Source organism: Coregonus clupeaformis, chromosome 27 (genome assembly GCF_020615455.1).
Source record: "Coregonus clupeaformis isolate EN_2021a chromosome 27, ASM2061545v1, whole genome shotgun sequence".
NCBI classification, from domain to species: domain Eukaryota; kingdom Metazoa; phylum Chordata; class Actinopteri; order Salmoniformes; family Salmonidae; genus Coregonus; species Coregonus clupeaformis.
Window position 1 is genome coordinate 31,482,537 of NC_059218.1, and position 15,705 is coordinate 31,498,241.

The following is a 15,705-nucleotide window of genomic DNA, read 5'->3' on the forward strand; positions in this document are numbered from 1 at the left end:
TTTCTTTACTCTGCTATCTCTCTCCCTGCCACTCTTATGTATAATCCTGCTTATGTTGATTCACATCTTTACAGTTGTTTGTCAAAGCTCTGTTCTCTTTCATCTCTGACTTAGATATGTAAATGCGTTTAGCTTTGTGCCTTCATCACTTCATATGGTGCTAATCAGATTGTACGGCCTGCAGCTAGAACAACTAAGCCTGTCATACACCATAACAACAATTACATGCTGCATTACCCATATAAACCAAACATAGAGAAAATTATTATATATATAATTTTTACATTTTAGTAATTTAGCAGATGCTCTTATCCAGAGCGACTTACAGGAGCAATTAGGGTTAAGTGCCTTGCTCAAGGGCACATCGACAGATTTTTCACCTAGTCGGCTCGGGGATTAGAACCAGAGACCTTTCGGTTACTGGCACAACGCTCTTAACCACTAAGCTACCTGCCACCCCATATATATAAACATATATTCTCTACATACACACATGCTCAAATACCCACCCACACATTCACATACACCCATATAGAAGTTATATGGAAATTGCTAGTTAATTGCCAGTTAATTAGCTGTCAGATTTGATTGACGTTAATTCTCTGTAACCGTGGGTGGTGCCATTCGAGTGTAAATGATTGGTTGATCTGGCCGTTACCCAGAAGAAGCTGCATAACTTTTCCTTGAAATAGTGTTTTCACATGGTTTCAACAGGAGTGTCCGAGTGGAGTGGTGAATGAAGAAACATTTAAACACATCTATGCCCAGTTCTTTCCCCATGGAGGTACAGTACAGCCAGATACTTCTCATTTAGACACATAACATGCCCTTTCTTACTTGTTTGGGACACATTTACAAGCACTGCTATGGGATCATAAAATCTCATGTCTTTATCTGGTTGTTTTGCAGATGCCAGCACTTACGCTCATTATCTCTTCAATGCGTTTGACACAACAAACAATGGATCCATTAAGTTTGAGGTACAAACCATACACCATCACTATCACTCAGTGGACAGTTTAAATCAGGGGAGGCAACTAGATTCAGCCGTGGGAAGATTTTTGTTGGAGCGGATGGTCGGGAGTCCAGAACATAATGATAATAATTTGTACACTGTAAATTGACCACAACTAAGCCCAAAAAGAGATTGTATTTGAAAATAACAATAATTCCATACCCTGATTACATTGAGATACTATCACCTTTGAATATATATATATATATTTTTGTGGGAATACTTGGGAACAGATTTCCTAAATTAAACTATTTTTTTTCCTGAATTCCTGGTGATTTTAGTCTTTTTTGTTTGTTTTTTACAAAAAACTAAACCCCCCCCCAAACAAACATGTTTTTTTATTCTTTACTAAAAACTTTGGGGTGCCATAAGAAATCACTTGCGGGCCACCTGTTGCCGACCCCTGCTTTAAATTAAGGAATATGAAGAATTATGTATATGTTATTTATACTAGTGTTATCACTCAGTCCTTACTAAGTATTTTCTCTTTATTCTCACTCATGTGGTGACTCTCTCAGGAGTTTGTAATGGGACTGTCTACACTGCTGCGGGGCACTATGAGAGAGAAGCTGGAGTGGACTTTTCATCTTTACGACATCAACAACGATGGCTACATTAACAGAGAGGTCTCTGTGTTCTTTTTTTTACATGTCAGTTATACACTGCTCAAAAAAATAAAGGGAACACTTAAACAACACAATGTAACTCCAAGTCAATCACACTTCTGTGAAATCAAACTGTCCACTTAGGAAGCAACACTGATTGACAATAAATGTCACATGCTGTTGTGCAAATGGAATAGACAACAGGTGGAAATTATAGGCAATTAGCAAGACACCCCCAATAAAGGAGTGGTTTTGCAGGTGGTGACCACAGACCACTTCTCAGTTCCTATGCTTCCTGGCTGATGTTTTGGTCACTTTTGAATGCTGGCGGTGCTTTCACTCTAGTGGTAGCATGAGACGGAGTCTACAACCCACACAAGTGGCTCAGGTAGTGCAGCTCATCCAGGATGGCACATCAATGCGAGCTGTGGCAAGAAGGTTTGCTGTGTCTGTCAGCGCAGTGTCCAGAGCATGGAGGCGCTACCAGGAGACAGGCCAGTACATCAGGAGACGTGGAGGAGGCCGTAGGAGGGCAACAACCCAGCAGCAGGACTGCTACCTCCGCCTTTGTGCAAGGAGGAGCAGGAGGAGCACTGCCAGAGCCCTGCAAAATGACCTCCAGCAGGCCACAAATGTGCATGTGTCTGCTCAAATGGTCAGAAACAGACTCCATGAGGGTGGTATGAGGGCCCGACGTCCACCACAGGTGGGGGTTGTGCTTACAGCCCAACACCGTGCAGGACGTTTGGCATTTGCCAGAGAACACCAAGATTGGCATATTCCCAACTGGCGCCCTGTGCTCTTCACAGATGAAAGCAGGTTCACACTGAGCACATGTGACAGACGTGACAGAGTCTGGAGACACCGTGGAGAACGTTCTTCTGCCTGCAACATCCTCCAGCATGACCGGTTTGGCGGTGGGTCAGTCATGGTGTGGGGTGGCATTTCTTTGCCCTCCATGTGCTCGCCAGAGGTAGCCTGACTGCCATTAGGTACCGAGATGAGAACCTCAGACCCCTTGTGAGACCATATGCTGGTACGGTTGGCCCTGGGTTCCTCCTAATGCAAGACAATGCTAGACCTCATGTGGCTGGAGTGTGTCAGCAGTTCCTGCAAGAGGAAGGCATTGATGCTATGGATTGGCCCGCCCGTTCCCCAGACCTGAATCCAATTGAGCACATCTGGGACATCATGTCTCGCTCCATCCACCAACGCCAAGTTGCACCACAGACTGTCCAGGAATTGGCGGATGCTTTATTCCAGGTCTGGGAGGAGATCCCTCAGCAGACCATCCCCCACCTCATCAGGAGCATGCCCAGGCGTTGTAGGGAGGTCATACAGGCACGTGGAGGCCACACACACTACTGAGCCTCATTTTGACTTGTTTTAAGGACATTACATCAAAGTTGGATCAGCCTGTAGTGTGGTTTTCCACTTTAATTTTGAGGGTGACTCCAAATCCAGACCTCCATGGGTTGATACATTTGATTTCCATTGATCATTTTTGTGTGATTTTGTTGTCAGCACATTCAACTATGTAAAGAAAAAAAGTATTTAATAAGATTATTTCATTCATTCAGATCTAGGATGTGTTATTTTAGTGTTCCCTTTATTTTTTTGAGCAGTGTACAGTGGGGAAAAAAAGTTTTTAGTCAGCCACCAATTGTGCAAATTCTCCCACTTAAAAAGATGAGAGAGGCCTGTAATTTTCATCATAGGTACACGTCAACTATGACAGACAAAATGAGAAAATAAAATCCAGAAAATCACATTGTAGGATTTTTAATGAATTTATTTGCAAATTATGGTGGAAAATAAGTATTTGGTCAATAACAAAAGTTTCTCAATACTTTGTTATATACCCTTTGTTGGCAATGACACAGGTCAAACGTTTTCTGTAAGTCTTCACAAGGTTTTCACACACTGTTGCTGGTATTTTGGTCCATTCCTCCATGCAGATCTCCTCTAGAGCAGTGAGGTTTTGGGGCTGTCGCTGGGCAACACGGACTTTCAACTCCCTCCAAAGATTTTCTATGGGGTTGAGATCTGGAGACTAGGGGGCGGAGCTAGCATGTTGGAGTGAACGGCTGTGTGTGAGAGGCTCCCGCAACTTTTTTGCGAAATAATCTAACCTAACTTACTTTATTGCACTTGTTACAACAAACTTTTCTTTCTAATACAATATTGTAACTTTCTATGTGAAAATGCCTAGTAATAAGCGACCAAAGGACAATAAATCCACATCAGAGGCCTACTCCCCACCAAACAACGAGACAAACATGGCGGAAGGCACAGGTAACAACGTGACACTTACAGAACTTACCCGGGCTTTGGGAGAACTACGTGTTGCTATAGCGGAGGATCTTAAGGCTACTATTGCTGAACTGGACACTAAAATCGAGAGCACCATTCGAACGGTCGCTTCGCAGGGCCAGAGTATTGTGGACCTTGAGAAAGCTTCAGAATTCAACGCTGGTAGGATCGACGAGTTAGAGAAACTATGCACGTCATTGCAGGATAATGTGCAGAAGCTTTCTGTGAAAGTGGTTGACGTGGAGGGCAGATCCAGGCGTCATAACCTTCGCGTGGTGGGTCTGGCAGAAGGGGTGGAGGCGGGCTCTCGCCCCACCAACTTCTTCGCCAAGCTACTGAAGGATGCAATGGGACCGGATGTTTTGGCGTCGGATCCCCTACTGGACCGTGCACATCGCGCCCTTGTCCCAGTGCCTGGACCGGGCCAGCGTCCTCGCCCAGTAATCATCTGTTGTCACAGTTTCAAGACCAAGGATCTTATCCTGCGCGAGGCTCGAATGAGGGGCAACCTGTTACATAAAGGGCACCCCTTTCGTGTCTATGAGGACTATGCGCCCGATGTGGCAAAGCACCGCGCTGGCTACAGAGATGTCATGACCAAACTCTACAAACTCCATCTTCGCCCAGCCTTGCTCTTCCCTGCAAGACTAAGAATTACCCCGCCTTCCGGGGAGAAGATCTGGCTCTCCTCGGTTCTGGACGCAGAGAAGTTTGTCCGGGAATATACACCAATCCCCCGTACAGGTTAGAGTGCCTTGTCATTGTGTGTTAAGGTCTGCTCACGGACTCGAATCCATACCATACCATAACGGGTGAAACCGTATTCAACGGTCTCAGCAAGGGCTACCGAACATGTAATACGATGAGCTGACCAATGGAGGGTGGTCAGAGATCTCACTTAACGTTAATTTCACTTTCATTCCGACTGGGTTTAGAGCGATGCCTGTTTGGGACGCCTTCCAGGTCGGATCATTGACACTTTCGGATGGATATACTTATATTCCCCTATTTTTGTTTTGTTTCGTTATTTATTTTTCTATTCTTACATTATTCCTGTGCGTACATATAATAATAATAATTTGTACTTTATTATTATTTTCTCTTTAGCATTTTAGTATTATGTATGTGTATATTTTAAATTTGTATAGATTATTATTCTGGGGTATGCATGTTTGTGTATGTAGATGTGTGTGTATGGATGTATGTGTGTATGCGTGTGTATGTATCTGTATATATTTAAGAATATTTATTTTATATGTATATTTTTTTTGGGTGTGTGTATGTATGTGTGCGTGTATACGTGTGTATATGTGGGTGTGTGTGCGTATATATATACGTATGTGTGTGTGTGTATGTATGTAGGTATGCACATGTATGTATGTATGTATGTATGTACAGTGGGGAGAACAAGTATTTGATACACTGCCGATTTTGCAGGTTTTCCTACTTACAAAGCATGTAGAGGTTTGTAATTTTTATCATAGGTACACTTCAACTGTGAGAGACGGAATCTAAAACAAAAATCCAGAAAATCACATTGTATGATTTTTAAGTAATTAATTTGCATTTTATTGCATGACATAAGTATTTGATACATCAGAAAAGCAGAACTTAATATTTGGTACAGAAACCTTTGTTTGCAATTACAGAGATCATACGTTTCCTGTAGGTCTTGACCAGGTTTGCACACACTTCAGCAGGGATTTTGGCCCACTCCTCCATACAGACCTTCTCCAGATCCTTCAGGTTTCGGGGCTGTCACTGGGCAATACGGACTTTCAGCTCCTTCCAAAGATTTTCTATTGGGTTCAGGTCTGGAGACTGGCTAGGCCACTCCAGGACCTTGAGATGCTTCTTACGGAGCCACTCCTTAGTTGCCCTGGCTGTGTGTTTCGGGTCGTTGTCATGCTGGAAGACCCAGCCACGACCCATCTTCAATGCTCTTACTGAGGGAAGGAGGTTGTCGGCCAAGATCTCGCGATACATGGCCCCATCCATCCTCTCCTCAATACGGTGCAGTCGTCCTGTCCCCTTTGCAGAAAAGCATCCCCAAAGAATGATGTTTCCACCTCCATGCTTCACGGTTGGGATGGTGTTCTTGGGGTTGTACTCATCCTTCTTCTTCCTCCAAACACGGCGAGTGGAGTTTAGACCAAAAAGCTCTACTTTTGTCTCATCAGACCACATGACCTTCTCCCATTCCTCCTCTGGATCATCCAGATGGTCATTGGCAAACTTCAGACGGGCCTGGACATGTGCTGGCTTGAGCAGGGGGACCTTGCGTGATCTGCAGGATTTTAATCCATGACGGCGTAGTGTGTTACTAATGGTTTTCTTTGAGACTGTGGTCCCAGCTCTCTTCAGGTCATTGACCAGGTCCTGCCGTGTAGTTCTGGGCTGATCCCTCACCTTCCTCATGATCATTGATGCCCCACGAGGTGAGATCTTGCATGGAGTCCCAGACCGAGGGTGATTGACCGTCATCTTGAACTTCTTCCATTTTCTAATAATTGCGCCAACAGTTGTTAACTTCTCACCAAGCTGCTTGCCTATTGCCCATCCCAGCCTTGTGCAGGTCTACAATTTTATCCCTGATGTCCTTACACAGCTCTCTGGTCTTGGCCATTGTGGAGAGGTTGGAGTCTGTTTGATTGAGTGTGTGGACAGGTGTCTTTTATACAGGTAACGAGGTCAGACAGGTGCAGTTAATACAGGTAATGAGTGGAGAACAGGAGGGCTTCTTAAAGAAAAACGAACAGGTCTGTGAGAGCCGGAATTCTTATTGGTTGGTAGGTGATCAAATACTTATGTCATGCAATAAAATGCAAATTAATTACTTAAAAATCATACAATGTGATTTTCTGGATTTTTGTTTTAGATTCCGTCTCTCACAGTTGAAGTGTACCTATGATAAAAATTACAGACCTCTACATGCTTTGTAAGTAGAAAAACCTGCAAAATCGGCAGTGTATCAAATACTTGTTCTCCCCACTGTATGTATGTGTGTGTGTGGATGTGTATATGTGTATGTGTGCACATATGTATTTTTATGTTTAGACCGGTATTGCTTAGCAATAGAATCTTGTGATGTTACATCTTGCTTATCTCTGGGATTGACCCAAGATGAACCTTAAGTGCGCAATATGTTTAAGTTGCAACTTATTCTGTTTAGGTTTATTAGATGCTAATTGAACACTTTAAGTGCGGGAGCCTCCTCAGTTCATATGTTAGTAGAAGTTCTAGGATACTGAGAGGTGAGCGCATAGTTGGGATTTTATTTGTGTTTTACCTCTTGTTCGAGGTCGCGCCGTGCTTTTTTGGCATCGGCCAGACAATGTGTTTGTTATTTTTATTTTCATATTTTTTTCTGTCCTATGTGTGTATGCCTGTTAAATGTGGGTTGATGGGGGGTAAAGGTTGGGGAAAGTAGGGGAACAGGGTGGAGAGTAAAGCTGCTTGCGGGGGGAGGGGTGGGTTGGATACTGCTCGGGTGTAGGTGCTACATATGCTGATCGTGATGGTTTGGTGCGCTTTCTTACCTTTTTAGTGAGTTACATGTTATGCAGGCCACCATAGGAACTACAAATGAGAGGAGGGCGGGACTTACATTCACTTCCTGGAATGTCAAGGGTTTAAACGAACCAATTAAGAGAGGCAGGGTCCTAGCCCACTTGAAAGCACTTTCGTCTGATATTATATTTTTGCAAGAAACCCATCTGAAAAACAAATCTCATAACAGACTTAAATGTAAGTGGTTGGGACAAGTGTATCACTCTAACTTCTCTGCCAAAACAAGAGGCACAGCGATTCTGGTACGGAAAGGAATTCCCTTTCTACATAAAACCACTATTGTGGATAAAGAGGGTCGTTATGTGATCGTAATAGGAGAGATCCATTCTACTTCTGTAACTCTACTAAATATCTATGGGCCAAACATTGATAACCCCTCTTTTTTCAAAAGAGTCCTTGCCCTGATTCCAGATATCTCCCATACTAATCTGGTCATTGGAGGGGACCTTAACTGTGTACTAGACCAATATTTGGATAGATCCTCTACCCGGCGAACCCCTACCTCCCATTCAAGCGAATTCTTGAATACCTACATAAAAAATTCTAACTTATTTGATATATGGAGGATCTCCAATCCTACGGGTAGGGAATACTCCTTTTACTCTCATGTCAACAATGTATATACTCGAATTGACTACTTTTTGGTTGATGCTAAATTACTCCCCTATACCTGTAATGTGAGATATCATGATATTATAATCTCTGACCACAGTCCACTCACCTTCTCCCTGAGATTGGGTGACATCGTACCAAATGAGAGGGTCTGGAGGTTGAATCCTCAGCTCCTCACAGAACCAACATTCTGTGAACATCTTAAAGACCAAATTACATTTTTCTTTGATACCAACGACAACACAGAGACTTCCCCAGCATTATTGTGGGAAACGCTGAAGGCTTATTTGAGAGGCTGTATCATCTCCTTTCAGACTGCCAGGAGTAGGCAAAACAGAAAAAAATTGGTAGAACTGGAGGGACAAATTCACTTACTGGATAGGGAGAATGCTAGACATCCATCTATGGAGAAACATAAACAAATTATGTCTTTAAAATTTAAATACAATCAGATCCTCTCGGCTAAAATTGCCAAATCCTTTCTCTATGCCAAGCAAAAATATTTTGAGTTTGGTGACAAACCACACAAATTACTCGCCAGACAACTTCGAAAAAACGTGAGTGACCGAATGATTCACAAAGTTAAATCTGCATCTGGGGAATTACTCTCCTCCCCCAAAGACATCAATGACAGATTCCGTCAGTTTTATGAGACTCTATATACATCTAAAGCGGATCCTAACCCCTTAATTATGCAAAACTTTTTGGAGGACTGTAATCTTCCTGCCCTGAACCAGGAAGACTCTAACTTCCTGAATAAGGAAATATCTCTTGAAGAAATTAGAGGAACAATTAAATCTCTAAAGAGTGGCAAGACCCCGGGCCCAGATGGATACCCTGGTGAATTCTATAAAACATTCAGCAACATGCTATCTCCCTACCTGCACAAAATGTTGGTTCGGGCCAATGAGGATGGAGCTCTCCCATCTACTTTGGATGAGGCGTTTATTACAGTTATACATAAGAAGGGTAAATATCCGGAAGAGGTAGGGTCATACAGACCAATATCCCTCCTTAATATAGACCAAAAGATTTTAGCAAAAACTCTGGCTAACAGGCTTAGCACTTTAATTGGCAAATTGGTCCATTCGGACCAGACCGGCTTTATCCCTAATAGAAACTCATTCTTCAATCTCAGGCGCCTCTTCAACATTATGTATTCTCAGAGGTTACCTAACGTGGACCTTGCCGTTATATCTCTTGACGCCGAAAAGGCCTTTGACCAAGTTGAGTGGCCCTATCTATTCAAGGTCCTACAGAAATGTAATATTGGAGATGGGTTCATAAATTGGATCCAGCTTTTATATAGGAACCCCTGTCCGAGAATACTCACTAACCAATCAATGTCGCCCGATTTAACCTTCACAGAGGGACAAGGCAGGGTTGTGCGCTGTCGCCTATGCTCTTCGCCCTAATTATGGAACCTCTCGCTCAAGCGATCAGATCTAATTCAGCAATACACGGCTATAATACTAAAGATACTCTAAATAAGATTTCCCTATATGCAGATGATATTCTCCTCTATGTAACAGAACCCCAAGCTAGTATTCCAGCTATTCTTGAGGTGATTAATTTGTTTGGTACCTTCTCGGGATACAGAATAAATTGGAACAAGAGTGAATTAATGCCCATACGGTTGCAAAACACCTCCTGGCTAGAACATCTTCCAGTTAAGTTATCTTCAGAAAAATGTATCTACCTTGGAATTGTAGTTACCAAACAATACTCCTTACTATTTAAAGAGAATTTCCCTTCTCTGATTCAAAATCTCAAGGCAAACATACAGTTTTGGAGAACTCTCCCAATTTCTCTGCTCGGAAGAATTAATGCCATTAAAATGGTCTTCCTCCCACAACTGCTCTACCTATACCAGAACATCCCAGTATTCATACCTAAATCATTTCATAAACAACTGGACTCTATTATCAATCCTTTCATCTGGGATTATAAAACACACAGGATAGGTAAAAAACACCTATGTAAATCCAAGATGGAAGGAGGATTGTCTCTCCCAAATTTTATATTTTACTATTGGGCCGCTAACCTCCGCGCTGTTACGTTTTTTGCTGGATGACGCATCCCCGCCACCCAGCTGGCTTAGCATGGAGCGGGAGGAGTGTCACCCCTTCTCTATTGGTGCCGTGATTTTGTCACCTGTTAATCTGGAGATGTCACTTTACCATAACAATCCTATTATACATAGCACAGTCCGAATCTGGAAGCAAATTAAAGTCCACTTTGAGCTTAGACCAATATCATTCATGCTCCCTGTTGCCAGGAATCCCTCCTTTGCCCCCCTCTAACCTTGATAACACCTTTGAGCGATGGGGAGAGTTGGGGATAAGTACCATAGGGGATTTATATATAGGAGGGACCTTTGCTTCCTTTGAAGCGCTGAGGGAAACTTATAACCTTCCCAGAAGTAACTTTTTCAGATACCTACAAATTAGAGACTATGTTAGAAAACACCTCCCAACATTTGAGAATGCTAAACCTTCCATGTTTGACGGATGCATAAAAATATGCCCCACCTCAGACAAACTGATATCTCGTCTATATGACGCTTTTCAATCTGTTAGCGCACCCTCTACAGATGCCATTAAGGCAAAATGGGAGGAAGAACTAGGGACTGATATTTCGGTGGCAGACTGGGAGGATAGCTTGGAGTATATCCACACCTGCTCCATTAACTCCAGACATCGTCTCATACAATTTAAGGTATTACACAGATTACACTATTCCAAAACTAAACTGCATAGGATATTTCCTGATACATCCCCTATGTGTGATAAATGTCAGGCTGAGCAGGGTACACTACTCCACTGCTTTGCCCTATGCTCTAGTCTGTATGGTTATTGGTGTGGAATATTTGGGGTTCTCTCTGAAGTTCTGGACACTTCAATAGACCCAGACCCGCTTCTGATAATCCTGGGAGTGTCCGATTCCCTAAACCAGGGGTGTCAAACGTACGGCCCGCGGGCCGGATCAGGCCCGCAAACGGGTTTAATCCGGGCCGCGAGATGATTTTTTGAAGAAAAAAAATAAATAAATTTTTTTTTTTTTTTTTGGGGGTAAAGTATAAAAATGCGCTGCAATTTTTCTATAAAATAAACTGCTGTTCCAATTGCGTCCACTGGATGGCGCAATAGCAATTGTGTTAAGCAAGCAAACTGTTTATACCGGGGCAGAGCAAGTAGGTCAAGCACGTGCAGCCAATGAGCTACTTTGTTTTGCCCGCAATATTTATTACGGCTTCTACTTTTAACATTATGTGCTTTGGCACCCTCATTGCCCCAATATGTCTCTGTCAAAAAAGAGAAAAGTGGACGCAGAGTGCAGAGTGTTCCAAGAAAAATGGTCATCCTATTTATTCACGGAATTGAATGGGAAAGCTGTATGTTTGGTGTGTTCAGAGCATGTTGCAGTGCTGAAAGAATATAACCTTCAGTCGCCAATATGTGAGTCTTCATGCTGACAAATATGACAACTTTCAAGGACAGCGGAGATGAGAGAAGGTGAATGAACTGTTGGCGGGTCTGAAGAAACAGCAGTCTGTGTTTACTCACAGCCGAGACATCAGTGACGCTGCAGTGAAAGCTAGCTACCTCATTGCTAATGAAATCGCAGTGGCTTCAAAACCATTTAGTGAGGGTGAATTTGTAAAAACATGCATGATGAAGGCAGCGGAGATTGTGTGCCCTGAAAAGCGGCAGGCTTTTGCAAATATCAGCCTGACAAGAAACACAGTTGCAGACAGGATTTCCGATCTTTCAGTGGATTTGGACAGCCAGTTGAAGCAAAAAGTCATTTATTGCATTTTCGGTTGCAATTGATGAAAGCACGGACATTACAGATGTTGCACAACTGGCCATTTTCATCCGCGGAGTTGATGACACATTGACCGTCACCGAGGAGTTCGTGGAGTTGGTGCCGATGACAGATACAACGACAGCAGCTGATATTTTTACCGCAGTCGTCGGCGCGCTGGACAGGGTCGGAGTGGACTGGTCCCGCGCTGTCAGCCTGGCTACAGATGGTGCGCCCTCAATGATCGGGAAAAAAGCAGGCGTTGTGACAAAGTTCAGAGAGAAAGTGCAATCTGCAAATGAAGGATGTGATTTTTTGACTTTTCACTGTATTTTGCACCAGGAGGCTTTGTGTTGCAAGTCATTAAAGATGGATAACGTCATGAAGGTGGTCATCCAAACTGTTAATTTCATCCAATCCAGAAGCCTGAATCACCGTCAGTTTGACAGCCTTCTCAGAGAGAAAGACCACATCTATGGCCTGCCATACCACACTGAGGTAAGATGGTTAAGCCGAGGTGCTGTGCTGAGGCGTTTCTTTGATTTACGAGAAGAAATTGAACAGTTCATGGAAGAAAAGGGCAAACCAGTGTTAGAATTTCATTCCGCAGAATGGATGCAGGACCTTGCATTTATGATGTTACAGAGCACCTGAATAACTTGAACAAACAGCTGCAAGGGCGCAACAAAGTTGTCACGCAGTATTATGACAGCATACGTTCTTTCAAGTTGAAGCTGTCATTGTGGGAGACGCAACTTGCCGGTGGTGATGCAGCTCACTTCCCCTGTCTGAAAAATGTGTGCGCGACCCAACATGTGGCAGAGATGAAGCGGTTCAAAGATAAAATAACGGGACTGTTACGGGAGTTTGAGCAACGCTTTCAGATTTATGTTTATGTTTTTATGTTGATGTGCTATTGTTTTTAATTGTTTTTATTTGTATATTTAACCTATTCTTGACTCTGTGGTTCTTGCACTTGTTTGGGGAACAGGATTTCATTATTTTTATCTACATTTCTGCCTGAGAAATGACACCCTGATATAGTTCTGTGATCTGTGAAACAGTTCTGTTAATCACTGAGGCATTGTGTGTTTGTGTGTTCTTTTTCTTTAGAATTTTCAAATAAACTTGACGTGTTTTATAATTAATAGTGATGTTGTGCTTGTACTATTTTGGACACACTGTCCTCAGGCTCCAGCTTTATGTTGTATGTTGATCGTATTAAAACAAAGAAAACAATCTGAAGTTGTTGTTTTTAAGTTATATATACACCATGATTTTTCCGGTCCGGCCCACTTGGGAATAGATTTTCCTCCATGTGGCCCCTGAGCTAAAATGAGTTTGACACCCCTGCCCTAAACGGATTAACCAACTCCCAAAAACAACTAATCTCTTACAGTCTCATCTCGGCAAAAAAATTAATCTTGTTGTTTTGGAAAAGGAGGGAAGCGCCCTCTACCAAATTATGGCTCAGCGAAGTGGCAAAAACTGTACACTTAGAAAGAATTAGATATATTCTGAACAATAAATTATCAACATTTGATCAAATCTGGCAGCCTTTCCTCTCTTACCTGGACCAGTCGGTGCTGTGAATTTGTACTTTTTAACGCACTCTCAATTGTCATATTTATATACACCTTTGGGCAGCGTGTGCTGGCCCCGACACTCGAGCAGTCGGGAGGGGAATAGGGTGGAATAGGGGGGGTAAAGGGGGGTATAAGTGGGGGGGTTACATCTACCCTTTTTCTTTCTACCTGTCCCTGTTCTGTATGTCGTGTTTTGTAATATTTGTTTTATGTCCAGAACTCTGGGTCTTGTTGTTCATGTCTGTTCTCTTATGTTTAGATAAGAACTGTACACATGTCTTTCATACCTATACACCATTCTTGTGTGTGTTCAATAAAAAATATTTGAACAGAGATCTGGAGACTGGCTAGGCCACTCCAGCACCTTGAAATGCTTCTTACGAAGCCACTCCTTCGTTGCCCGGGCGGTGTGTTTGGGATCATTGTCATGCTGAAAGACCCAGCCATGTTTCATCTTCAATGCCCTTGCTGATGGAAGGAGGTTCTCACTCAAAATCCCACGATACATGGCCCCATTCATTCTTTCCTTTACACGGATCAGTCGTCCTGGTCCCTTTGCAGAAAAACAGCCCCAAAGCATGATGTCTCCACCCCCATGCTTCACAGTAGGTATGGTGTTCTTTGAATGCAACTCAGCATTCTTTGTCCTCCAAACACGACGAGTTGAGTTTTTACCAAAAAGTTATATTTTGGTTTCATCTGACCATATGACATTCTCCCAATTCTCTTCTGGATCATCCAAATGCACTCTAGCAAACTTCAGACGGGCCTGGACATGTACTGGCTTAAGCAGGGGGACACGTCTGGCACTGCAGGATTTGAGTCCCTGGCGGCGTAGTGTGTTACTGATGGTAGGCTTTGTTACTTTGGTCCCAGCTCTCTGCAGGTCATTCACTAGGTCCCCCGTGTGGTTCTGGGATTTTTGCTCACCGTTCTTGTGATAATTTTGACCCCCACGGGGTGAGATCTTGCGTGGAGCCCCAGATCGAGGGAGATTATCAGTGGTCTTGTATGTCTTCCATTTCCTAATAATTGCTCCCACAGTTGATTTCTTCAAACCAAGCTGCTTACCTATTGCAGATTCAGTCTTCCCAGCCTGGTGCAGGTCTACAATTTTGTTTCTGGTGTCCTTTGACAGCTCTTTGGTCTTGGCCATAGTGGAATTTGGAGTGTGACTGTTTGAGGTTGTGGACAGGTGTCTTTTATACTGATAACAAGTTCAAACAGGTGCCATTAATACAGGTAACGAGTGGAGGACAGAGGAGCCTCTTAAAGAAGAAGTTACAGGTCTGTGACAGCCAGAAATCTTGCTTGTTTGTAGGTGACCAAATACTTATTTTCCACTATAATTTGCAAATAAATTCATTAAAAATCCTACAATGTGATTTTCTGGAGAAAAAAAAATCTCAATTTGTCTGTCATAGTTGACGTGTACCTATGATGAAAATTACAGGCCTCTCTCATCTTTTTAAGTGGGAGAACTTGCACAATTGGTGGCTGACTAAATACTTTTTTCCCCCACTGTATATTGAAAGATTCACGTATTGAAAGATTCACATATGATGCAATCTTGTATTAATACAGTTTGTATTTCTGTGTTTCAGGAGATGACTGAGATTGTGAGGGCCATTTACGACATGATGGGGAAATATACCTACCCTGCACTCAAGGGAGATGTCCCTAAACAGCATGTGGATGCTTTTTTCCAGGTGACTTTACCTGACATCCTATAGTACAATGTAATACCAAAGCAGATGCTTACTCTACCCCTTAGTAGGGCACAACAGTTTACACCACATAATCATTTCATACTTCCTGAAAAATCATGTACATTTCTCTCACTTTTTTCCTTCCCACAGAAAATGGATAAAAACAAAGATGGAGTTGTGACTTTAGAGGAGTTCATTGTCGCATGCCAGGAGGTATGTATAGAACATGCATGTTTATACATTTTATATTGCTGTTGGTGTCTACAGTGCATTCGGAAAGTATTCAGACCCCTTCCCTTTTTCCACATTTGTTACGTTACAGCCTCATTCTAAAATGGATTAAATAAATACAAATCTCATCAATCTACACAGAATACCCCATAATGACAAAGTAAAAACAGGTTTTTATACTTTTTTTGCAAATTTAAAAAAAGAAATAACAGAAAACGTATTTATTTATTTATTTATTTTATGATTTAATATTAAAA

The 15,705-nt window shown here is 42.6% G+C and overlaps 1 protein-coding gene across 4 annotated transcripts in view; it reads left to right on the forward strand.

The window, feature by feature from the left end:
* The window catches only part of LOC121541788 (Kv channel-interacting protein 1-like), a 69,359-nt gene that overhangs the window by 53,107 nt on the left and 547 nt on the right, over positions 1-15,705 (forward strand). For all 4 annotated transcript variants that reach the window (XM_041851088.2, XM_041851089.2, XM_041851091.1 and 1 more), the window contains 5 exons: positions 715-784; positions 910-980; positions 1,534-1,641; positions 15,113-15,217; positions 15,368-15,430. In XM_041851088.2, coding sequence (XP_041707022.1) covers positions 715-784; positions 910-980; positions 1,534-1,641; positions 15,113-15,217; positions 15,368-15,430 — 417 coding nt within the window. The remainder of the gene's footprint in view (positions 1-714; positions 785-909; positions 981-1,533; positions 1,642-15,112; positions 15,218-15,367; positions 15,431-15,705) is intronic.